The sequence below is a fragment of the Rhipicephalus microplus genome, chromosome 5 (genome assembly GCF_043290135.1).
Source record: "Rhipicephalus microplus isolate Deutch F79 chromosome 5, USDA_Rmic, whole genome shotgun sequence".
NCBI lineage: Eukaryota > Metazoa > Arthropoda > Arachnida > Ixodida > Ixodidae > Rhipicephalus > Rhipicephalus microplus.
Window position 1 is genome coordinate 56724173 of NC_134704.1, and position 26978 is coordinate 56751150.

Sequence of the window (26978 nt, forward strand, 5' to 3'; positions counted from 1 at the left end):
AAAGAGAGCTAAGAATCGTCGTGAAATTTAGAGTACTTTATGATGGATTTGCTGAAAGTGCTTAGTGATGTTAGTGAGAACAGTTGAAATGTAACAGTTTGGCTTAAAGAAAATCCTATTAAAGTCTACCACTCTTCGTACGAGAAACAACAACAAAAAAAAAAAAAACAGAATCACTCAGGAGGTCGGTTAAAGGGTAACAAAATTAGCAGTCCTGTTGGCTACTATTCATTTGGCAATCGGGTAAGGGCAGAACAGAATACAAAAAATAAAAAAATAAATAGCCCCCCCCCCCTTTTTTTTGGCATTCAGTCCTGAAAGGGACAACAAAGAGCAAAGCGAATTCCCGCCGATTAGTAATGTACAATTTCAAAATCCAGAAAACACCACTCTTACCACGACACGACGCTTGATAGGCGAGAAAACGCGCGAATAGGAAATGCTGGTGGAGATATTTCCGCACCAAACACCGTGACGTCACATATTTTGAAGAAGTCTACTGGGTTCTATGTGGCTTGTGACCCATAAAAAAAAAAGAAGTACATTGTGATATGTGTGTGCCGCAGACCCAGCATTCAAAGTTTCAGAAGATTTCGCCAATGTCGCGAAAATACGATGAATGCACTTCGAAAGTTTTGACGTCACTAGTGGAGACTTCGGCGCGAAATTTAAAAATGAAAATGAAACTTCCGCTTTCATTTCCTCCACTAATAATTAACTCATGATTGTTAAACATCTGACATTAGAGTTCTCAGAGTCCAGTTGGTCAATCCAAACAAAATCATTGTTTCTTTTTAGTGCTTTTTTAATCTTAGCAAGACTTTATATATGCCTAAATAAATGTTCACGAAGTTGTTTTTCTATTTGATTTCATCAACAAAGTGTCACGATATGGTACCAGATGCTGTATCCCCGAATATATTATATAAAACACTAATCTTATAAAAACGTATAAAAATTTTGATCAGATATTATGTTGCGTGCATCATTAGCGAAGGCTAAGACAAATGAAAATTAAAAAAAGAAACACTTGTAGAGTATTGATATTTACGTTCACAAGACACGCTTTAATTGAGGTCTCCGGGCGAATTTCACCAGCTGGTGTTAATTCTTCAGCACAACCTTAAATCTAAGGGCGCAGATGTTCATTGCGTTTCACCCCGCTGTAAGTCGCGCCCTCAAACTGGGCAGTTCAACACTGTTTAGCGTAAGCAAGGACGGGAGCTTTAAGCGATACAGCCCCAGGGCCATTAGTTGAGTGCCTGAGGTTGTAAAGACGTCTCCCGTGGCCCCCATCGTCCACGCCGTTTCCGGGCGGAGCCAGTCAAACGACGTCGCAACTCGGCAGAGGAAAGATATGCCGTACAGAACGCATTGCCGTGCTGTCCTTGGTGTACACCTGTCGGCGCACACCTATATATAAGCTACATGCTGTTCAGGAGGATGTTGCAGCCTGTCCAGACTGCGCGATTTCGTAGCGATGCTGTCCATTTTTTAGGGCATCGTTCGCGGCTAGTTGAGACCTTTGACAGCGCGGGCTGAAGCGTAACATTTATCTCTGTCGAAAAGCGAAATTGAATAGCATACCGGAAAGGGTGCTTCGCTTCGAAATCGCCGCCCTGATGTAGTATCTCGAAAAATAGAAAGGGACGAAAGTTCTCGCTCTAGAGCATTGTACGTAAGAGCGAACTGCGTTTTGTCTACATGATCGACATATCATTACTCAGTGTTACCAATCAATAGCGAAAACACATTGACAAAGAAACAGTGCTATTAATTATGCCCGCCGAAAATGGCCCCGTGAGCAGTCATTGTAGGTCAGGCAACCATGCCTTTCGTTTATATCGAATGCGTCAGATTTGTTTCTCTCTCTCTCTCTCTCTCTCTCTCTCTCTCACACACACACACACACACACACACACACACACACACACACACACACACACACACACACACACACACACACACACACACACACACACACACACACACACACACACACACACACACACACACACACACACACACACACACACACACACACACACACACTGATGGAACGAGGGCTGTCCACGCGCTTGTTCTTGTTGTCCCTTTTGTACACTGTCTACTTTTCTAGCTCAGTTAATCACCCGATGAGAGTTATGTACAACAGCCGCGGCCTCGTCTGTGTAGAGCACGTGAGCAGCTGGTTTTTGCTCTGCGGGGCGAAACGTTGAGGCAGTATCGGGCTCTGACGTGCTCAGCCTGGAAACTATAGGCCACGGATGCCCCTGATACACCAATTTGAAAGCCTGAAACTGCCTCAAGGTTTCACCCCGCAGAGCCAAAACCGGCTGCAGACGTGCTCTGCGCAGAAGTACGTGGCTGCGGCTGTACAAATTGAGAAACACACAGCCGCCGTTGACTCATTCTAGGACACTGAACGAGCGGAGTAGGGTAGAGGTGCCTGTAAAAAAAAAAAAAAAAAAAACCGCACCGTTCACCCGACTGCACGTGCGAGCGGAAAAAAGGTGTCATTTTAAGCGCGTCATTCGGAGCGCTTACGGCGAAGTCGAATATTGGTGACAAACAAAACGTGTATCAGTGCGCCGCGCGTCCCGTGTCTGAGTCACAAAAAAAAAAAAACTACAAAAAAACCTCCCCCTTCGCAACTGTCAGGGATAATTTGTTGCCGCTGTTTGCCGACCATGCATTTTCATTGACGCAACAATGCAACTAGCCGCAGCAGAGTGAATATGCTTTTCCCGCTCAGCGAACGTAAATCAAGTAGATGCCTCAACGCATGTGCTTTATCGTGCGCGTCTATCGCAGACGCACGGCCGCTCGATAAAAAACACACGTGTTTTTTTTTTCATCGAGCGGCCGTGACAGGACATTGTTATAAACATGTGTACAGGTATTCGTCATGTAGTGAAGCAGCACGCAATACACTCAACAGAAGCAAAAAAAAAAGTGCATGAGGTCTGAGGAAAGGCTTACAAAAAAAAAAAAAATGTCAACCATGCTTTTTTTCCTAATAGCAACTTACTCTTTTAAAATACCGAAACTACCACAATTGCCACGAGAAGACATGCAAACGACGTGTAAGAACGAGCAAAAAGAAAGAGCTGGTGGCAGCGCCACCTTGAAGTTTCCGCACCAACTGACCTGACGTTAAGAAATTTTGACGGTGTGTACTAGGACCTGCGTCATTCCTGATTAGTAAAAATAAGTACATTGTCTTGCGAAGAGGCTAGAGACATAATGCACGAAGCTTTAGGAAATGTTCATCAGCGCCAGTGTCACCAACATATGAACACCGCGAATCGAAGGCTGTGATGGCTCGCGAGGATACATTTGGCGGGACATTTAAATATGAGACGTTGACGTTGTACGTTTTTTGCTCCATCAATAAACTTATGATGGTGTAAAGTTCGCGGCAATAGAGTTTAGAGAGTGAAATGTATCAATCTAAATCAATTCATTGTTTCGCTTTAGCGCCCCTTTAATGTGGCTTTCCAGATCGCTACGGCTCGGAAGTGCAACTTTGCCATCTCGGAAGCCAGGCACAGAATAAAACACCTTCCCTCATTTCGTCGCTTCTCGTCGCTTGTAGTGCAACATGAGCCAACTCGTCCACTTGGCTACCCTGAATTTACGTTGCGAACTATTCTTTTTTTTTACTTACGTGTGAGAAAGCGATGCGTCGGCCAGTAAAAAAAATATAAATAAAAAATTAGCAGTGAAAAAGAGAGCGCAAAGCGAGGAACTCAGGAAAACACGCTTTCTGCGAATATTGTCTTGCATTATTGCTTGTTCCGATTGCACTTATCTGAGGAGCCAGGGTGAAACACTATATAAACGCCGAAATAATTGCTTTCGATACCATTCACTGTGTATTTGTTATCGCTTTTGCCCGGAATCGGCTACTACGAATTGATATACAGCGTATAGGGGCAGTTTTGTGTACGGGCCACGACTCCTGCTTATTCCCGAACGCCAGCTCGAAGTGCGTTCCATAATTTGGAATTCCACGGTGAAGTGATCAAAAAAAAAGTATAGCAAGTATCGAAATGGGCGGCTTTTCATCCACATCGTTGAAAGAGGTCAGAAAAGCCGATTTGTTAATAGTTGGGAAATAGAATCTACTTCCGGTGAAAGAGTGAGAGGAGGGGGCGGGGTGACAATCTATAGTGAGCGTCTCGTACACCAATCATAGGAGAAGCAACGCCCGGCCCTTGAGAGATGTTTTCAAGGCATGCCCTGGCTTTGTGCGCCAATAGCGCCCCAGATTAGCGCGTAGCAAGCCTTTCCAAGCGAGCGGGCTATAAAACGCATCGTCTCCCATGACTCCATGTGCTTTTTTTTTTTTTGTTGCAAACGCAAGAGCGAACCTCTCAGCCAACGCCCCTCCGCCTGCTCTCTACAGCTCGAGCCTCTTCTTTTGTTATTCGGGTGCCCCGAACTGGCTTTGCGCCTGGTGTGTATTTTGACTTCCATGAATTATACTCTCAATCGCGTGTTGCGTGCAGTGCTGTCCGAACTTGGGCGCGCGCAAAAATGCGAGGGTGGTATACTTGAGTACCACACAGGACATTACGAAGTATACATACTGTCAAATGCCATGAGAAAACTCAATTTGGCGACATTTTTGATTTAGCGATATTGTGCCGACACTTATTCGTGTGCCCAACACGTCGAAGTTGTCATAGTAGCGAGGTGATGCGCATTGTATCGCCTGATTTAACTAAAATGTTTAAGAAAGATTGGGAGTTTTTTTAGTTTTTTTTTTGTTCAGGAAACAGAGGTCATTGATGCTTTTACAAGGCTTACTGTTCCGACGCTCTCATTATTCATACATACAGCGTTGTCTCTCGACGACAAGAGTATGCAGGTAAAGACATAATTAATCTCTTGAATCAATATAATTTGATTCGCAAGACTGTATCTTTATTGCGATAATTGGTTAACAATTTCGTTTACGTCAACAAGAAGTTTCTATTTGATGTAAGAATGCCGTGCGCGCCGAAATATTAGTGCTTGAGTGCATCGGGAGGCAGAGGAGACATTTTACCTGTGGTTGAATTTGCACTTTGTTGCATCGAGAAGTAGATTCCGCAGCCGTCGGTCGTCACTGTTACCTCACCGCTTCCTTGATTCGTGTCACCTGACAGGGCAGAAGCCAGGGATAGTGACATAATTGTCATTAAGGCCAACACACCTCAGATGCCGCATCAAGCGGGATAATTGGACGCCGGTGTCAGCGAAATTAGTTGAATAAAAATCGTCAAGTAGTGCCTTCGCCATATTATGGCATCTTGATGTCATGGGTCACAAAATTTTTGACGTCACTGTGACGTTACGATAAATGTAGCCACACGACGTGGTGTCACGTCACATGACGTCGTCAATTGGTCAAAGGTGGTCCGATCTGGGAGGCAAGGCGCTACCAGACGAGGCACAGAAAGCTAGCAATGACCCGAGTCCCGGAGGCAGATTCACAACTTTGTTAGGTGCAGAAAGCTGTCGGAAAGAGGCGGAGATGTACAGCGACAAGATTGCTTTTGCCTTCGAGTCGTCTTAAGCAAATGCACCTCAGATATTTGGTCACTGAGAGGTTACGCAAAATAGCGTAAGCTATAATTAGTATCCATTATAATTAACGCTTCAGTACAATTGCATCCGTATCCTGTATTAGAGCGTAAAAATAACAATGATCAATCTGATGAATGATCCGCCCGACCCTCCGCCAATACTCCCAAGTGGGCATGCAGGGGCCAATCATCCAAAGATCATCGTCATCATCATCATCAAGCAAATTTGCATGAGAGATCACTGCGAGGTTTCTTTTTTTGTTTTTACACGACACACGTCTGTCGGTATGCGACTCGACTGATCGACCGAGTAGATTGTGCCATTACCCTGAACTAACTGAAGAACTAATATTTCTTTTTAGGACTCTATGAACTGCGAAATCTTGATGAGACACGACACGAATGTACGATACAGACGCCTCTTCGCTGCCCGGGTCAAGTACAGGGTGCAGCTGCGCTGCCGTGTACTTGGCGCAGTCCTCAGGATGAGACGTTAACCACACACACACTCTCACACCGCAGGCGGCGGCGTGCATGGGCAGGCGTTCTGGTCGGCTTCACTATCGGGGTCCCACAAAAGAGGAGGTGGTGGCGCAAGCCTGCGTAACTTGTTGCTTTCCTGGCTGCACTTGAACGCGAGTCGATGACCCCGGCCGGAACCAATCGGGGCGTCGAAAATCTGGGCCTCCGTCGGCACGACGCGGGCGCGCCCAGATGCCACGCGGTTTCCTTTGCCGCGAGCAGCGTTTAGAGCACGTGTTCTGAAGATGGCGCCCCGCCGCGGTGGTCTAGTGGCTAAGGTACTCGGCTGCTGACCCGCAGGGCACGGGTTCGAATCCCGGCTGCGGCGGCTGCATTTCCGATGGAGGCGGAAATGTTGTAGGCCCGTGTGCTCAGATTTGGGTGCACGTTAAAGAACCCCAGGTGGTCTAAATTTCCGGAGCCCTCCACTACGGCGTCTCTTATAATCATATAGTGGTTTTGGGACGTTAAACCCCACATATCAATCAATCAATTCTGAAGATGGCAGTGGCGTGCATTAGAGGTCGTTCCTTCTTCGTAGTCTGTTATCTGTTGAAGCCAACACATTATGCATAGCTGGAAGCTTTATTTCACGTTACGCGAACTCTTGCTGTCACGTGGAATATCTCTCAAAGCCAAACTGTCTAGATAAACACTTACATATAGTCTGTGCTGACTGCAGCTCGCAATTCGATATGTGGAATTTAACGTCCCAAAACCACCATGTGATTATCAAAGATGCTGACTGCAGCTCGTGCTGCTTTCAATTGTCCCGTGTTGGGACAAATGCATAGAACTGGTGAAAGAATGTCGACCATATTCCGGTATTCCCAACTCATTTAAGGTGCCTGGTCGCTAAGAACGAGGGCGTGGGTTCGGTTCCCGGCCATGGCAGCTACACACTTCCATGGGTGCGCAATTTGAATAACACTCGTATGTGGAACACCGGTCCCCAGTCATCGAAGCTAATCCGGGGTCCCCTGCAACGTACCTCAGAATGATATCATGGTTTTGCCATTGTTTTGTTGCGCGAAACCCCTGTAATTATTATTACGAGTGTGATCAGGTTTTGCGGTGGCGCGCCGGTAGAATACAGTGTGCGGATATACTTTCAGGCATCAGTATATGCGTTCCGTGTGACGTGTTTGAGCTTTTCAGATATTTAAATCATGCCGAACAAGTCTCGCCACATCTTTTTGAATATTTTCGGAGGTTATAGATGCTCAGCTCGCTGCACGCAAACACAGCGACAACGATGACTGATAAAGCATAGTAAAAGCGAGTGGGCGTTGGCGAAGCGTAATCGCAATGTTGTGGCGTGTGCGTGCAGGGCGTGTTGCGTAAATTGCACCCAGATATTGAATTAAGAGGCGGGAAACGTGGAAAGGACTAGAACGCGTGTGCTTACCATTTCATGTTTCGCCATTTCTTTTCGCAGGAATGGCCCGGAATTCCGGACTCAGCCGGTTATGACCTCAGTTGAGCGTGCGAAGCACTCCGACGTGGGTCGAACCAGCTCGGTGATGTTTACGCATTGTGTGAGACGGAGATGGTCGCTGCTGGGCGTGGTGACGCTGTTAGCGTGCGCTTACACAGGCGACGCGGCTGACATCCGGCACTTCCAGGCTCCCGGAGGGCCTGTGCAAAATGTGATATACGTTTCCCTGGATCGTAACGGCGACGCAGTGATCGTCGGCGGTCGAAACGCTCTCTACAAGCTCTCCGCGGACAATTTCTCGCTCGAGGCCACTCAGAGCACGGGCCCCCAAAATGACAGCATCGCGTGTCGTCCGTATCCCAAAGAGTGCAGCGACAGCCGGACCTTGACTGACAATGACAACCGAGTCCTGCTCCAGTTCGGCACGCACGCTGTCGTCCTGGCCTGCGGAACCACGTCGCAGGGCATCTGCTCCTGGCACCAGCCCCTGCGTGGCCTGAACGTGAGCAAGTATATGAACAACGAATTGGTAGTCAACTATGTGGCCTCGAAGGACAGCACTGTCGCCTTCTTCAACGGCAACCCAGGGACGCTGTTTGTTGGCTCCACGTACGACGGCAGACCCCTGGAGTACCACCCTTACGCAGTGTCCGCCAGGGTGCTGGAGAAGTCCGACTCATTCAAGCTACGCGCTTTCGAACAGTCTGTGGCGTCTTACGTGAACGTGAACGAGCGATGGAAGAAGTCGTACCGCGTCAAGTACGTTTACGCTTTCGGCCACAACGGATTCGCCTACTTCGTCACGGTGCAGAACAAGGGCGCCTCCCTGGAGTCCTTCGAGACGCGGCTGGCGCGCGTGTGCGAGAGTGACGATTCGTTCCTGACGTACATGGAGGTACCCATCGAGTGCCCGAAAGACGCCGGTCTGCGGTACACCATCGCGACCAGCGCGTCACTGGGGCCCTCGGGCATGTCGAAGGTCCTCGCCGTTGCCTTCGGCAGTCCCTTCGGCGGCCGCATGGATATTAACGACCCGGGACAAGGCTCCGCGCTGTGCTTCTTCGACATGAACGAGGTCGAAGCTGCCTTCCGCGTAACTGTCGAGAACTGCAACCAGGCCACGTCGAAGGCGAAGCTGTCGCGGCTCTTGCACGAGCCGCAGGCGGAACTAAAGTGCACCCGTTACGTAAGTGACGTGTTCGTAGTTCCTCATATACTGTACTGCCTGGCTTCAATAGCTGGTCGCACTGTTGAATGAGTTCATTTGTTGTTTTAAGGCGAAATGCCGTAGATACGTCACAACGCCAAAAGAGACCATCGGCAGTGGTGGCGTCAACGCGAGCGGCACGAAAAGTAATCGCGCGTTATGACATTAACGTGACGTCACAACGATGTCCAATGACGACGTGTTCACATGACACTAGGTTGGTAAAAGGTGAATCTCGGAGGCAGTGCAAAACTACGTTGAGTGTACAAATATTTTGTAGTCGGGAGTAAATGCAAACGCTTGAAAAGAAAAAAGAAAATGACTTTCGCCATTGAGTCGTTTTAGGGAAGTAATGCACAAGGGATCGTGTGAGCTTTCATTGATTGATATGTGGGTTTAACGTCCCAAAACCACCATATGATTACGAGAGACGCCGTAGTGGAGGGCTCCGGAAATTTTGACCACCTGGGGTTCTTTAACGTGCACCCAAATCTGAGCACACGGGTGTGAGCTGTCATGTGTCATGAAGTGAAAGGTCGTGAAACACCGAATGCACGAATTAAATCGTTTTCATGCGTAAGCGTCTACCGTTGCTGTGTTAGTTTAGCTGTTAACGATACAAAACGACAAGGTTATAGCGCAATGTGGTGGTACCGAAACCCACCCGTAAGTTAGTACATAGAAAGCAACATGTACATAAGCTATGAGGTGACCCAAAACGACTCTTTTAAATCACCATATGTCGCCTTCTAAAGCGTATTCATGCGCTTTCGAAACACTGTCGTCCCCTTATAAAAAGTATAGATGTAAGGTGTAACGAAAGTACATATTCGTGCTCAGAGGCAACTCCGACTTTACCGCAGTGTGTACACACGAATTCCGCCAAATTCTTATTGGCGCGCAAAGTTGCGGAGCGTAAACTACACCGAGCCTGAGATCCTGCAAATGTTTGTAGGACTTCCTTTCGCCTAATCCTATACGGTGTAAGTTTCTGGCTGAAGCAGGCGGGTTGGTGTGCGTGATATACTATCTATATAGCTGGTTGGTATCTTAGGAAAAAAAAAAGTGTGCAATCATTGCATTCTATCTGCACCAAGGTACGGATTGTTAAGAACCACAAAAGTAAAACCAGTGAAAGCAGAGTCCAAACTGATGTAACCGAAAGATAGTGAACTGACGAGTGACTGAAAATATTGGCTATATATGCTCCACTTCAGGAGAGCATCGCAGGCAGTCTACTATGAGAGCCATGAAAATAGCATCGTGCCCCTTGGCTCGCCGCGGTGATCTAGTGGTTACTATGTCCGACTGCTGACCGGAAGGTCGCGGGATCGAATCCCGTCCGCGGCGGCTGCTTTTCTATGGAGGTGAAATGCTAGGGGCTCGCGTACTTAAACTGAGGTGCAAGCTAAAGAACTCCAGGTTGTCGAAATTTCAGGAGCCCCAAGCGTTCCTCATAATCGTATCGTCGGAGGATGAAATTGCTGGCTTAAGGTAAAGTTAAGGGCCTATATATACCGCAAGTATCCGGATGACTGGGTTACTATAGTGGATTAGCCTTATGATGGCGTTAGATGTGATGGATGTATCAGGCTAACTACTATGCGGGTTTTCTTGCCTGTTCCAGAATCCGAGTGGTGACATCCTGTGCTCGCCTGGCGTGAACAACTACATCGAAGGCATGCTTCCGCTCACCGGCGCAGCTGCCATCACGCTGGACAGAAGGCTGGCGACATCCGTTACTGTCATGCAGCAGAACGGCACTACTGTCATTTGGGTGGGCGACCACGTGGGATTCCTATACAAGGTATGTGCACCGAAAAAAAGTTGCACGTTGGCATGACCTTGATCATGCCCAGTGAATGAATGAATGAATAATTGAATGAATGAATGAATGAATGAAAGTTCATTTGGTTACTACTTGTTTTAGTTTCTTACTTTGAGAACGGTGCAGAACAGTCTCCGTGACGACGAGTTAGGTTTCAGGGTCCGTTATAATGCGCCTAACTATGGCATTGAACACACCCAGCAGAGGCTGTGTTTTGAATATGTGAGCATTACATGAAGCTTAATGAGACGACAAGCCATCACTTGAAACAACACCTATTATAGTATAAGCGATGAGTGGGCCGGCAAGGAGGTGATGCCGAACGTGACGGATGCCGTGAAAAACGTTAACACGAATAATGTATTTCAACTGCACCTTTCGGGGTCACGGTCTTTCTTTTAGTTATCGCAGTTTTATGCACTCGTTGTGGGCAGTGATTGTATGCCGCGAAGAGTGAGACAATAAACCCACGAACACGCAATCTTATCGCGCGCTGGCGTTCTCGGAGCAGTTGCGATAAGGGACCGGACTTGATAGTTTACGGCCTTTTCGTACGATTGGGCATCGTGGCCGCTGAAGACGAAAAAAAAAGGAACAGAGCCGGCATAGAGCCATTCGCGTACCCAGTGTATCTGTTTTTACGAGTTGTAGAGCCTACACTTGGGAATCATGGTTACAGAAATACCTATGAATGTCGGTCACATGCAGTGGGCAATGCACGTAAATATCGGTCGAACACGCCGTGTATTCACTTCGTCGATTGCTAAGAAGGTCACCTTTGATTTGATTGATATGTGGGGTTTAACGTCCCAAAACCACCATATGATTATAAGAGACGACGTAGTGGAGGGCTCCCTATATTTCGACCACCTGGGGTTCTTTAACCCGCACCCAAATCTCAGCACACGGGCCTACAACATTTCCGCCTCCATCGGAAATGCAGCCGCCGCAGCCGTGATTCGAACCCGCGACCTGCGGGTCAGTAGCCGAGTACCTTAGCCACTAGACCACCGCGGCAGGGAAGGTCACCTTTCGTTTAGGTTGAATTTGTGCCCAATGCCGGGTTACCACTGCAAGCTTGTTTTCCTTTATGCATTCTGTATACCAATGCTACATTAGGGCAGTCAGGAACGTATTGGTAATATATGACATGTTTTTAATTTTTAATCACTCATTCTCTTCATATTATTCTTGGGTGCACGTTAAAGAACCCCGGGTGGTCAAAATTTCGGGAGCCCTCCACTACGACGTCTCTCATAACCATGTGGTGGTTTTGGGACGATAATCCCCAGATATAAATCTATTCGTATCTTCCTTTCCTCTATCCTTCTTTGTGTCCTTGTGTATGCAAATAAAAATAATGATAATAATAATATTAGTACGTATATTTAAAGGAGCCTTAATTTTCGTATTAAAGAGTTGAACGGGTAGGCGATATCCTGGCTGTACAGTGCGTACTTCAGCCAATTAGAGCATACTTTCTATTTTATAATGTAACTAGAGAAGATCAAATCGTAGATTGCTACAAGGTAATCAATAAAGTTGAAAGTGGCATGGCTTGTGTCGGTGAAGCTTTCGCTTAAGGCTGCAATTCTGTGTAATGGGTAGCATGTTTTAAACCACGGGTAATCATGGGCGTGAAATGTTTTCGAACTTGCTATGCATGCATCGACTACGTGTTCCTAAATGAATACGAGCAGTGACGTGCGCGCATTTCGTAATGGGTGGCCATCTTTAAACCACGAAGCCGTTATGATATTAACATGTTCTGACGTCCGATGGCAATGTACGCATGTAACACGTGATATTACTGCGATATTACGTGCTGTATTGTAAAGCCTGTATACAGTACACGTGTGTTTGTAAAGCAGCATGCCAATTATTTTCAGTGCATTTCCAAGCAGAGGAAATTATTTTCATTGTATTTTCATGCGAACGTGTGGCTGTGTGGTAGAAACGCCTGCTTGTTACGCAAACGGCTTGTGTTCGATCCTCATTCGAAAGGTTTTGTTATTTTATTTCTTTGTTCATTATTTTATATATTTGTCGATTTTTTTTGGTCATGGACAAGATAATTTTTCGCTCACGACCAACGACGTCGACGCCGGAATCTCGGCGAAACAAGCTCTTTAACGCTCGCGCATTAATAATTGGCGAAGTGAAGGCTTCTTTGTAAGCCAACAGCTTTGCTGTCGCTGTCTGTTTCTGTCTGGTCAAGAATTTCTGGACTGGTTAACGTCGCGGGCTTTCCCCTCTCTTCTGTTTTTTTTTCTACTTTAGAGTCAACTGTGCATGGAACCGTGTGATTATGACTGTGTAATATGTTGTTTGTTGCAGTACATACTTCACGGTGAGTCTTCGAAGCTGCTCTTCTCGAAGGACCTCTCCGACGGTGAAGGCATTCCCATTGGCAAGAGCACTGCCGTGGACACAAACGGCATTTACGGCTACTTCCTCATGGGTGACAGGGTCAGTGTCGCATCTTCATAACGCAATCTTTTGGTGAAAGTATGTACGCTGTCCTTGCAGAACATTGGAGTTTGCACGGTGGTTAAGAAGTGTTTTATTGTATCGCGTGTTATACTTTAATGCCATTAGAAAACCTGAAAATAAGAGGGGGGGAAATAGGGAACCGAGGAACTTGAATATTAAGTAACAGCCGTGATGTTGTTAGATCCAATATTGTTTGATTCGGATACATACACAGCAGGACGCAGATGAAACACGGAGGGAGTAATCTGGTCACTACCACCTGCCTATACTTTATGGGGAGGAAGGGATGGAATGAAAGAAAGAAGAAAATAGGAACGTAAACACGTGGGCAGTATCATCAGCGCAACGCACATGATGTAAATGTTTGAACTGCATTACGAATCATGCCGTAGCGCTCGACAATGTATGCTCTAATGCTTCCTTCCTTCAATCGTGATACAGCGAGATAAGCAAGGCTGTATAACGTTTTCATATTCGATTACAGCAAAAAAGCGAGTTTGCTGCGTTGCAGCGTCATTCAGGAGTAATGACCTTATGTAAGAGCGAAGACGTGACAGAAACACGGCTCGTAAAATTCGCGGCACGTGACTGCAGCGGGCACACGTGTGGCATAACGTGAATGAATCATCTCTGGACAATGATCGCACGTAACAACTGACGTTTGCCTAGACGTTTTACGAGCTTGACAAACGCGCGCTTTTTTTTTACGTTGACAGCGCCCTTGCTGAGCTATGCGCAATGAAAGAAAACAAAAAAAAAGCTTAGAAAGGTAGAAGCAGTCGAGCGGAGGTTGTGGAAATTGCGAGATGGAGATGGATAACACGCGAGAAGCGTGGGTCCAATTTAACAGAAGGGTGGAAAGTTCTATAGCGTGTGGCGACGTAGTTAATTGGGCTGGCGCTGTGCATAATAAGGAAATGTTTAACACGCACATCGCCATTCGAAACAGCTATAGAATCGTGTTCGGAAGCCTCTCTACAGATGGGGATGAGATAGATAACAACAGATAATGATCGTGAATTTGCGAAACATGCACTTACCGTAAAACGGCCATCGTTACCCGGCGATGCTTCTCGATTTTTACTCGGTTCAATTTTTTTGTATTTGAAAACTAAATACGGTTTTAAACTAATCGGTCATACAGGCACAATATACAAAATTATGAGGAAAATCGGATATATTAGGTATACCACGCTTTTCGATATTTCGTGAAATCAACCACGAGCAATTAGATGAAGTGAAACAGCTGTCTCATGGCACGTGTGCCTTGCAGGTGGTGCGTTTTCCCGTCGGTTCTTGCAGTATCTACGACACGTGTTCGCAGTGCATGCGAAGTCACGAAGACCCGCTGCGCTGCGGCTGGTGCGGAGACCAGTGCGCACACTACGGCGAGTGTCGAGAGAGCGATAAATTCGACACCGGTCGCTGCCCCATACGACTGGACAGCGTAAGTGCAATTGCGATATTGCCCTTCACCGGCTAAACCTGCATGGATTGCCTTTTTGGTCTCTGTAATCTTGTGGGTAGTTTTTAAAAAGGTGATACCTTGTTAGGACACTTGAACACGGAAATTTTGATCAGTCCGTCTTTTTGTCTGTCTGTCTGTCTGTCTGTCTGTCTGTCTGTCTGTCACATATGTCTGTCACACGATTCAGCTGCCTGGTCAAAGTTTAACCACTTGCTGAATGCCCAGCCATCTTGAACTGGTGGTTGCGTCCATAATTCTGAACATTATCAATCAAAACTAAAATACTAGGCAAATCTAAGGCGCAATATCAATACCTAAGCATTAGGTGGTGTGTTCTTTTACTGAAAAATTACATAGATACGTAATTCTAAAGACCTTAGTGTTTCTTAGGCTGCGCTGAAAATGCAACGGTATGCACGAAAAAGCCCTCTGCCTACAATATGGTGTGGCCACCTGGCAGGATGGAAATGGTACTAGAACAACATCACGGGTAGTCGTGTAAGAGACCCCGACTAATGTAGCACGGCTGGCAGAAGACTTTCGTTTTAGGGGCGAAGCTTCTTAAGGCGGCGCCCGCTCGTCCCTCGTAGTCACAGTCGTAGTGTTTAACAAGTGTTACATTTTGACGTGATAGGTGGTGCCGGTGGGAGATTTGTCCTGTGCTTTATTGAACAATAAAAAGTTCGCGGCGTGCACATTAACTAAAAGCCGAATGCTCCCGTCTCTCATTACCCATTAGCAGCCACTTGCATGTACATTGAGCACTATCTGACAAGAAAGGGTTGCTACGTTATACTCGCTGGGTGTAACCTCCTTAGTTTTGGAAAGGTTTAGCCAGCGTTGAGCCGCAGTGCCATGAATACAATGAACTAGTATATACCATGAACTCGACGTGGTTAAAGGTGGGAAGTAGACCCGAAGCGCTAGCCGTAAGAAAGTATGCGTGTACCACCTCTCGTTTAGTCCTTGGAATGTACGCTGGATGGTGGTGCTTCTATGTGGTGAATATATGATGAAAAGATGCGAGATGGTGGTACTTGGAGTGTTGAATAGATGAACGAACAGACACACAGACAGATGCATGGATTTACGCATGAACGGACGCAGGGGCGGATGCATGGACGAACGCACGGACGGACGCACGAACAGACGCACACATGGACGGGCGGATGGACGCATGGACGGTCACACAGACGGACGCATGGACGGACGGAAGCAAGAACGAATGGACGGACGAATGCTTCGCCCCACTTTCCATCATTCACTCCGTGGATATGCTGCCAATTTTTTTCGACTTTTGCAACGAAGCACGCAGATACGCGGCCAGTTATTTAGATAGAGAGCCTTTCTTGCTCAGATCTACGTCCTGCGGCGTAGGTGTTGGCGTCTGCATTTGCACTGCGCATGCGCAACTCTGCTGCTTCCCTCTCCAACATCTGCAGGTTACTCTCTTCACTTCTCTCCTACCACCTGTTTGCACTTGTGCGTTCTCGCTTCTGCTTCCACGGTGCATGCGCTACTGTCCTTCGTGTGTGTGTGTATAAAATGGGTGCGCATGCGCGCTGCCTCCCCTCCTCTCCTACGCCTCGCCCCTCTCTCGCCTCGCAACGCCGATGCAGGCAGCGTCTGCTAGGCAACATTTTTAGATATCTAAAAACATTGGGCTAAGCTCGCTCCCCCTCTCTTTCTTCTAGGCATCCCTCCCTGCGGCGTTACACACCCATTGTGCATGCACGCCCCCTCCTCTGCTCGTGCTGCACAAGCGTTTGCTGGCCACCCCGTATACATAGCTCTGGAATTTGACGTCCAAAGTAGCGCTGGTGGTAAATTTCTCCTCCTGTACGTTATTCATAACGCGCGCGTTAAAAAAATCGCTGCGTATCCACGGACTGAATGATAACGAGTGGGGCGAAGCGTCCATCCGTGCGCCCATGCGTTTATCCGTCCGTCCATGCGTCCGTCCGTGCGTCTGTCTGTCCGTGCATCTCTCCGTTCATCCGCATGTCCATCTAGTGAAAATTTGCCTCCATCTCGCATCTTTTAATCGCGGAGTGATGCAGTCTGGCCAATTTAGCTGGCGAAACCGAAACCGACGCACCAAACAGCGCATCTACCATTCACTTCAACAATGACTTCAGTGACGATACTGTTCCCCTCACTGTTATCAACCGTCAATTTAGACAATTCACTTCGAGGCTGCTAATCGACGCTCGCTTATTCTTCTCCCCTATGCGAGGAAAACAGTGAGTGCCGTCATTGAGGTTTCGGTTTCTCCGGCTAAATTAGGCTCTTTGCATCGCTCTGCGGTGATTACCAGTGGCCGCTTTTCGAAAATTTCGAAGTGGCTATGAACTATTCGTAGAAAAGACTTGAATTCGCCCATTTGCCTCGATGGGCCATCACCACTGGTTAAAATGTTAATTGTGTTAATTTATATAATTACTATCGTAATTAATGGTTGTACGCATCTGAACATGCCTTCTGTCACAAGAAAGGCAACGCCGCAAGTAGCACGCAGATATCTCCTTCCTGTGATTTTTAAAGAATATTGGACACATTTCTTGAAACACCCTGTATCACTGCACATTGTCGACAACCAGTCATCTTTTTAATTGTTTGCTTCTTGAAATTTGCGTTGACTGTTTTCTGTGAAATGTATTTTTCATAGTAAACAATATTATTTACGAGATTTTTCGCCGATGCCCCGAACTTTCATTGGTGTGTGGCAAATTTTGTGTCTGCTCCTAACACACCAAGAACTGCTCCAAACTAACGTTTTTTTTTTATGTTCCGGAAACACTTCTACCTGCTTCAAAACGGTACTTTTACTGCTCTTAAGTGTGTTCCAGAAAGTAAAAAGTCACTTCCATCACTGCAGAAACAGCGTGATAGTCACAAGCGAACGCGGTTGTGACTTACATTGCAGAGCGAGTCTCTGTATAGATCCCCGTCACTCTCGCGTATATAGTTGTCAAAGAAAATGTAAACATCGGCTATAGATGGAGGCACTCGCTGTGCAGCACGTAAGCGTTACACTGCTTGACTTTCAAAAAGAACCATGTATTTGACGGCCTTACACATTAGCTCTATGAGCTACGGCGTCGAGAACGATGCACGATTTCTTTCGCATCTGACGCTGACGACCAAGTCGCGCGCCGGTAACGATGCGTCCATTGCGTGCCACCGCTGTTCCTGGAAAACGAGACATGCCACGAGACGGGGAAGTGTGTCTTACCTGAGTCAGCGCTGCGTTTCCGCTTCCGCAGTCGCCGGTGTGCGGAAGAATGTATTTTAAGCGATGAATGCGTGAGACAGTCATTGCTAAACTGGTAGCTCTAATTAAAGTACTGCACATCCGTATAGGATGGGGTCAACGGGCTTACGGAGAATCACTGAGATTTTCGCGTCATAACCACGATTTGATTGTGAGGCACGCCATAGGGAAAGACTCTGCAATAATTCCGACCCAATGGAGTTCTTTAACGTGCACCTAACTCGAAGTGCAGGGTCAGGCGTGTGGCCAGAATTCTTTTTCGGGAGTATCCATTCTTTATGTATATTCGTGCACGTGTTTGCATGGGTGTGTGTATACTTACACAAGCGAAAATTGCAAAAAAAGGGGGTGTGTGGCCTTAAGCACACCGGGCTTTGACTATAGAACCGTAACAGAGAGGCGATTAATGATCAATTGGTTACCCCTACGCAAGATTACCTCATAACTGGTTACCCCGAAGCAAAGGATAACTGGTTAACGACTTCACAAAGGGTGTTTGAGGAATGACTACAGATTACCTATATCCACATGCGTTTTTTACATGCCCAAAATGATCGGTGCGTGATCGCTGTAGCACCGTGACGCCGTCAGAATTACATCGCTAATCGATCCCACAACGCCTTGATAAGCTTGAGGCCACTGCAGCAAACAAACCATTCCGCGAGCATCATTAGACATAAAAAAACAGTGTAATCAACATTTAAGTTCGTGCACGGCAGCCATGTGCATGGCCGTACTCGGCGCATGCACAATTCGTTTAAACAAGGTACTATCATAATAATAATAATAATAATAATAATAATAATAATAATAATAATAATAATAATAATAATAATAATAATAATAATAATAATAATAATAATAAATTGAGGCAGCTTCGCCATAGTGGTGCGAAGCCTGAAGGAAGTGCCGAGCATAAAAACCATCTTTGTTTCTCTTCTGCTCTGTCTTTCTTTCGTCCTCCATTTCTTACTTCTTCTTTTCCACTTTTGTCTTCTTTTTTTTCTACTCATTTATATTTTTTTCCTTTACTTTCTTTTCATATTCCTGTCTTGCTTTCTCTTTATAAATTTTTATACAAGATTTGGTCCGTGCAAGGTCAAGCGACGACAGCCCGGGCTCCTATAGTGCTCCGGACTCATTATGATCATCAAGGCACTTGAAGGACATGAGAAGAAGAGTTCTTTTGAGCACTCAATATGCTACAGTTGACTACGCCCATAGTGGTTTTCCCCGTAGAGTGTCCTAAAATCATTCAGCGACTATGGGAATCATGGGTTGTACACGGATTTGCCTAGTCTTCGTGCTTGCAGGCGTTGTGGCTTCGTTTATTGCAGTGTCCCGTTTTTGGTTAATGCGATGACAAGTGTATGGACACTCTTGGCTGTATTTTGTGGCCGACGTCGGCGTTGGTGATCGGCGTCAATCACCGTATAGGCATACATGTGTAAAAACGCAAGAAAGAATAATAATCCAGAAAAAGACTCCGCCACGCGCAATCGAACGTCCGACCTCTTGCTTGTGAGTGCGTGGCGTTAGCCACAGAGCCACGAAGGAGCGCCTCTTCTTCAACGATGAAATGGCAAGCTATTTATATCTACCACTTACCGCTGGCGATCTCGAGGGAACTATGATGTTTTCAGCATTGCCAGCGAGATGGCGCGATGAGCGCGCGTCGCCAGATCGTCACGACGTGGTGACGCGCGCTGGTGCGTTCATCTCACGCGTACTTTGCCATTTAGCAGCCTAACACTTATATTTCGAAGTCTAGGGAAGTCCGATATCGACGATAAGCGAATGCGGTCCAACGGGCTCTTGGGGTGCGTTCATTGCAGGTCTCTCCAACCAAGGGCCCCACAACGGGTGGCACCTTGCTCACTTTCCAAGGCGACAACTTTGGAGACCCCCATCACAAGCCCGGCAGCAGCATCGAGATCACAGTGGGCGACCACACGTGCGACATCATCCAGTGGAGCTTCACGCTGTGAGTATATTAATTCGCTGCCCCTTAATTACATGCGTCGAAGCTTACTCGAGCGGTTCACTGCGCGTGCGCTGACGAACAACGCTACGTATATACGCATCGATTGGCGGAACAACGTGCAATAGAAGCCAGGAGGAGAGTGCACATAGGAACATTTTTAAGGGTAAAGCGTTGCATATATGACAGCCTGGAGGAGGAGGAGGAGGAATAAATGAGGAAGGACAGGGAGGTTATGACAGTCTGGAAATATCGATGCGTCTATGTGGCTGACGGCGCACTGACATTCACATGACGTCATCAGTGACTTCAACCTTTTTCGATATTACCAACCTAGACATTTTTATATAGCTCTCTTGTCTTCTATCCGACTTTAAATAGTTTCTTTCGTTAGCGTAATGTAATGTTTATATATCTCTTTAGACCATGCGCGAATCAGAGTTGCGTAATCTTTTTTTCGCCTTTCTCAAATATTTATACACCTCTGATTATTAAAATCCGTAAAGGTAATCGTAATGGGTACCAGCATCGACATGTGCTAACGGCTTTACTGGCTGTATTCCTGCCGCACTTTTACAGGGTCCAGTGCAAAACTCCGCCTGGCCAATACGGCACCAAAGCGGATATCATGATATCCGTAAATGATACTCACTGGGACGACATGAAGAAATACGACGTTCAGGACCAGCGCACCATTGCCGAGGGCTTCGAATATGAGGTGAGTTAGTTGGGCGCTTTTGGGCGAACGTCACTCGTCCCTGCGATGAAGAACACACGCGAATTATTTTTTGTAATTTGACAAGATCGACCTTCGAGACTGTTATGCAACTTGTGAAAAACACCTTTACCGCTCTCGACATGTACGCGTACATGTTGTTTTTGATATGATTGATTGATAAGTGGGTTTAACGTCCCAAAACCACCATATGATTATGAGAGACGCCATATTGGAGGGCTCCGGAAATTTAGACTACCTGGGGTTCTTTAACGTGCACCCAAATCTGAGCACACGGGCCTACAGCATTTTCGCCTCCACCGCGTTTTTCATATAACCGTGACGTATTGATATGCGGCCCTGTTGTGGTGGCCTAGTCGCTAAGGTACTCGACTGCCGACCCGTAGGTTGCGGAATCGAATCCCGAATGCCGCGGCTGCATTTTTGATGGAGGCGAAAATGCTGTATTGCCGTGTGCTCATAATTGGGTGCACGTTAAATCATATGGTGGTTTTGGGACGTTTAAACCCCACATATAAAATCAATCATTCAATGATTGTTATGTTGGGTTTAACGTTCCAAAACCGGCATATAAGATAGGCCGCAATGGAGGGCTCCGGAAATTTCGACCAACTGGGTTTCTTTAACGTACATTCAAACCTGTGCACACGGGCCTACATCATTTTCGCCTCCATCGAAAATGCAGCCACCGCAGCTGGGTTGACATAATCTTGTTCATTCTAGTGTGCACATAATGTATTCGTGACCTTTTGTTGATACATGTTCATATGCGTGGTATAGGCAGTCTTTTGAAAACAGCCGTAATGGACCTTTTTTTACAACATAGTGGTGTAGTGCATTCATAGGATCCCAAGCAATTAAAAGTAAACAAATGTGTGTGCAATAGGCTTGCACTGATTAGTTGGTACACTATTGTTGCGATTTCTTTGATTTCACGAACTTATCTCTGAAATCTGATCTTCCAATTGACCTTAATACTTTTGTATAATTTCTATCCGATTTCTTCTTTATAGAAATTGTATATTATAAACATATTCACGAAACTGCTCAGGTCTTGTCGACTTCCCGAGATGGGGTGTGTGCCACTGGCTTTAGGTTACACAATACTAGAATCCATAAAATTTCCACATTTACCTTTCTAACTCCCTCGTCCATTTCATCACTTCTGGCTAGCATGCAGGTTTTTCTAGGCTGGCGTATATACCTGTCTTTCCTCTCTTGTAATTTTTTTTCTTTTGAAGCTCTTCGTTCTGAAGGTTCTTTTTTTTTGTCGCAGTGCTAAGCACACCTTTCCTTTGCAGGTTGCGACTTTCACTGGCTTGCAACCAAATTACGGACCCGCTTCAGGCGGAACCAACATAACTCTCCACGGGGTAAACCTCAACATCGGGTCGCAGCAGACCGTCACCATTGGTGAGAGCCCGTGTAGGATATACAGGTAGGCACTGAAAGCGTAGAAGTTCACTGAAGCATTCCGGAATGTGTGATTTTGCGGGGCAATCTCTGATTCAGCTTGGGGGGGGGGGGGTGCACTGAATATATATATATTCAGTGCATATATGAATGAACAAGGGGGGGGGGCATAATCAGCGCGCGCCTTGTGCCCCCACATCAGGCGGGACCTTTCACGGCCAGCGCTCTCGACACGAAAAAACGGTGCCAAGAGTGTACCCGGAGCGGCCGTGTTCTATTGCACCAGCCTTTTGTAGCGTTACGCGAGATCGGATATAGATGAATTGACTGCCAGCCTCACTTCGTATATCAACGCTGTCACTGCGCGCTCGAGCCATGTTGTGGCCATCTGGCCGCGCCGCAGGAAAGTTGATTACTTAGCAAGCGCATGTTTACTACAATAGTTATTGCTCCTCAAAATGCTAGCCACGCGTCGTAAAACATCCAAATATGTTGCTATCGCATTCATTGCTTCGCCCTTTTGTCGAAACTGTGACTTTTGATTGATTCTACTTAGGAGCGAAAGGAAGTTCCTCCAGTGCACGACCACTGCCGCGCCCGCAGAAAGTGTGCACAAAGACGTGCAAGTCACTCTCACCATAGACGGCACCGAGGTTCCCTTCGTCCAGGACGGCGACAGCAGTTCATTGTTCACCTACAGGCCGGACCCAGAGATCACCGACATCTCGCCTAAAACAGCCACATTCAAGTGAGTAGACTGCCCATGGTGCGGTGCGCGATGACTGCCACTTGTTTCTGAGGCTACAGTGTGCAAACATTTACAGGCAGATCTGAAATGCATGCTTGCATCGACTTCCTGGAAGTACATTGTGGCTTTTGCGGGAGCATGCGTAGAGGAACGATCGATTAGGCCATCTTTGCAGGGGCAACACCACCATAGTGGTGAGGGGTGCTCATCTGGACAGTGTATACGAGCCGGTCATGGTAACGAGGCTGACATCTCTCAACCACAAGAGGCACGAGTACATCAGAAAGGTGAGTCACTGGTGGTACCGAACGAATGGACCGTCAGGTTTGGAGAAATCTAGTGCTTGCTGATCATTTACAATGGTGTATAAGTCAGTGGCTAACTTTAATGCATAACTTCGCCATATTTAAGTCTTTTCCGAAACGGTATTGTCCGATGAAGTTTGGTTGTCGCGATTTTGCCACAGTGAAACCACATCAAAAGAAGAGAAAGAGAGAGAGAAAGAGAGGAGCGAGTTTGTATCGAAAGAAAGCTTGCGGTATACAATGTTCAAATCTTGTGATGCAGCGACATTTTCCTTGCTGAAGTGAAAGGCAAATTCGAAATCTTAAGAAAGGCACGCTTCAATGTCAGTAAAGGGTAAGCTCCACGTCATGATGCATTTTCACGGCCTTCTTGAAATGTCACAGTTTTTTTCCCCAAAATTTTATAAGTGTCACTTCCTGCAGGTCTGTCGTGCTGTGGGAGGTGGCAAACGGATGCTGTGTCCCGTGGCGTCGCTCAAGGATTCCACCGTGATCAGTGCCGTGCAGTTGGAAGCACACCTGCTGCCCATCTTGGTGCAGGTTAAGTTCGAGATGGACGGTCTGCACCTGCCGAATCGCCCGGACGCGTCAGAAGGCCATTTCAACTTCGTCTACAGGCCGTCGCCACGTTTCGACCGCTTTCCCGAAGAAGGGTTCGGCATCAACCCCGACAAGCCCACCGTACAGATCACAGTGAGTGCGCTGAGTACACGTTCGACCTATAGGACTTGTTCTAAGAAATGTTCTGGAGCAAAAAAAAAAACAACAACATACTATTGTCTATGTGCTATTTACGTATAAACACCGTATAAACATACCAGCCACTTCTGTGTATTACTGTGATAAAACGATCTGCACGTGTACTTCCGCGCACACAAACACGCACAGAGAGAGACGCAGACTGATACAGATCGACGGACTTGGAAAACACGGCAATGGGATAATGTTTAACCACGACTCCCACTTTTATGAAGTCAAATATTCCAGCCATTACATGCATTAGAGCGTGGTGAAAAACTTCATGCCCGCGAGGAGTGTTTATTTACGTGGAAAGTTTTTTGTACAATTTTTTTTTCTATTCCGTCATGCTGGCTCCAAAGCGTTGCAGGCTGCTTAACTGATACCTTCTTTCCTAGTGCCTGGTCTTTTCTTTTCCAGAGTTTTGTAATTATGCGTTTCAATAGTATAACTCTAAAACGCAAGTGGCATACAATGACTCAGTGTGTGTCATTCACTGGAAATAGAAGGGTGTTCCAACGTTTTGAGTGTAGTGACACATCTCCGCCTCGCATCATACATTGTGTTACTTTACACCGAGATGAAAGGAACGCCGATTAAGTGGTTTCTTGTCCTGTGGATATTCAATGTACGAGTGTTTGTGCCATCCAAGTAGAATACCATGTAAGCAAATATACGTTAACTAACCATCCTGCTTTTCAGTCGAAGCCCTGTTAGCAGTGTGGCTAAGTTCGCCTCATTTATCTCAGGGAAACCACTTCGAAGTTCTCCAGGACAGTGACCAGGTGTCTGTCCGAGTCGACGGTATTGACAATGCATGCAACGTCACCACCATCAGCTCCGGTGTCATCGTGTGTGTCCTGAGGCCTGGTATGCTCGACGAGAACTTGCCTCACTCCCTCGACGTAAGTGTGCGAGTGGGCTCGATCAAGAATCCAAATGGCGTCTGTAAGCAACACGCTTGTACATGAAGAAAACATTGTGTGATAATCAACCGCAAATTTACCGATTTTTAGCACGAAAGTATTCCATGCCGGGTTTCACCACGGCTCTGATGACGTATTTTCGTCACGGATATGACGTTTTAAGATGTATGCTAACAGATTGCATAGAAATGAACACGAAGGCAAAACTTGGTCGCGTGGAGTCAAACCAGCAACTTCCCGATTCGAAGCGCGTGGCACTAACCACTACGCCACAAAGCGTACGTTGTCCGGAATGTTAACGGCAAGCCATTTATATACAGCACTCATCGTATGGCGGTCCTCAGAGCTCCGAAACTTTAGCGCGTTTTCGTTATCAGTAGCGAGATATCAGGACGGGCTCGCATTGGGTTTAGCGGGCTCGCATTGGGTTTAGCGTTGGGCGCGTTCTAAAGGTCGTCGTATCGATGGAGCAGGGTCTTTAATCCGCGCACTTATCAGACTCGTAATTAGGGAGAGGACGAAGGCCACTTCGCTCGCTGCCGTGGCCGCGTTTACGAAAGGAGCGTGCTGCAGACTCGCCAGGAAGGAATAATTGTGACAGTTGTTCACGCTTGTCATGTGTATACTCGTGCACTCGTTTCGTGCATCTTTATTTCAGTTTGAAACGCGCTTCATGTGTTGAGCTGTGACAGTTGTGAGTCCGCGCTCGTCCTGCGTATGCTAATTTCGTGCGTGCTTTCTGCTTGAGGTGTGCGCTGCAAGTTTCGAGCTCCTTGCCATTCTTCACGTGAATTTGCAATTTGCAGCTGTTGCTGAAAGAATGCGGAATAAACGCTAAACTATCTATCTCAAGGCACGTTTCACTATCCTGTTATATCGATGCCTAAATAGGGGGATTAGCCACGCTTTGTTGTGTAATTAGTTGATTACCTGTCTTTCTTTTGTAACGTTCCCTCCAATTTGAGGACTTTTTTGAGTAATCAATGTTGTAATTTATTACACTACTTCACGACAATATATAACAGGTGAGGCAGCTTTAAACTCTTATATTTGGTAGGAGGTACACAGAAAAAAAAAAAAAAAAAACGTCTGCGTTCCCTTGCCACTCTATGAAAAAAAAGTTTGTATCCACATGAGGCAGGGTAAGGATGTTGGAAGGTTCAAACCAAGTGATCCAGAGAAAAAAATATGTACTGACGTTTGGTGGTATTATGTGGTATGTGGTTTACTTAAACATTTAGGCACGACAAAAATCTTATGTAACTATGCCGTAAGCAAGTTTCGGCGGATTTTCAATGGCATTGTGTAAGAACCATCCTTTTTTTTCCCCACGATGAAAGTTATGGCAATGTTGGCTGTAATCGCCTCGAACCACCTCGAACATTGCCTCCCATCCCTTTACCTCAGTGTGCGAGATGAGGCATCTAGTGTGCAATATGACACGAGCTTTCATTGCTTTTTTTATGATAACTTCGGAATGCATTTTATAACATGTCTTCCTATTTGTTGTCGTACTTATTATCTGCGTGCATAAATTTAACGCACTATTCTGTTGACTGATTTTAGGCAATTTTCGTTGTATATTACAGGTTAGAATCTATTTTAAAACTCGAAAACCTGGTCCTTTTTGCCCCCCCCCCCCCCCTCTTAACATTTTCATCAATAAACGATGTGATACCACCATTGAAAAAAACTTAACCAAAGATATGGGGTCTGAGTTTACAAAGACTTTCTCTCACTCTCTCTCTTTTCGCTTTTGCCCAGATCCTCAAATTTGTAACTTAAGAAACGAAAAGCGTATTGAATGCAGTTATTATATTGGCTGCAAAATATCTATGTGGGAAGCGCATTAGGACATATGCGAAAAAAAAAATAAAGGTGATATAGCATTGATTTCTTGTACGCGTTGTACAATACGCAGATTGTGTACGCGGGTATGAGTTATCCGGTGGGTGCCGTCAAGCTTGTGCCGGACCAGTCCGGCGTCAACACGGGAGTCATCGCCGGCGTTGTCGTCGCGGTGTTTCTCATCGTGCTCATCGCTGTGGGACTGTTTTTTTACCAACGACGTGGCGCCAAAAAGGCGCCGCCGGGTTACTTCGTCGACTTCGACAACCGTCACGTCGAGAACGGCGCCAGAGGAGGCGGGGCTAACAGTGAGTGCACTAAACTGCCAAAACTTGCAGTAAATGTAAACTATAAATGTTGTTGACATAGTACATGTAGTAACCACTCACAGTGCTTTGGTTTTCTCGTTATTTCTCGCGAAGGATAGAGATCTGACGGAAGGCATTTCGTCATTACGTGCTAAAGACGTGGTAACAT

The 26978-nt window shown here is 46.4% G+C and overlaps 1 protein-coding gene across 1 annotated transcript in view; it reads left to right on the forward strand.

Annotated features, from left to right (window-relative positions):
• LOC119174509 (hepatocyte growth factor receptor) overlaps nt 1-26978 on the forward strand; it is a 58289-nt gene that overhangs the window by 19205 nt on the left and 12106 nt on the right. The window contains exons 2-13 of the mRNA XM_037425443.2: nt 7537-8722; nt 10371-10550; nt 12909-13040; nt 14338-14511; nt 19642-19790; nt 20367-20505; nt 21825-21961; nt 22493-22684; nt 22860-22971; nt 23413-23682; nt 24477-24632; nt 26575-26809. Of these exons, the coding sequence (XP_037281340.2) occupies nt 7568-8722; nt 10371-10550; nt 12909-13040; nt 14338-14511; nt 19642-19790; nt 20367-20505; nt 21825-21961; nt 22493-22684; nt 22860-22971; nt 23413-23682; nt 24477-24632; nt 26575-26809 (3031 nt within the window). The 5' untranslated portion in view covers nt 7537-7567. The remainder of the gene's footprint in view (nt 1-7536; nt 8723-10370; nt 10551-12908; nt 13041-14337; nt 14512-19641; nt 19791-20366; nt 20506-21824; nt 21962-22492; nt 22685-22859; nt 22972-23412; nt 23683-24476; nt 24633-26574; nt 26810-26978) is intronic.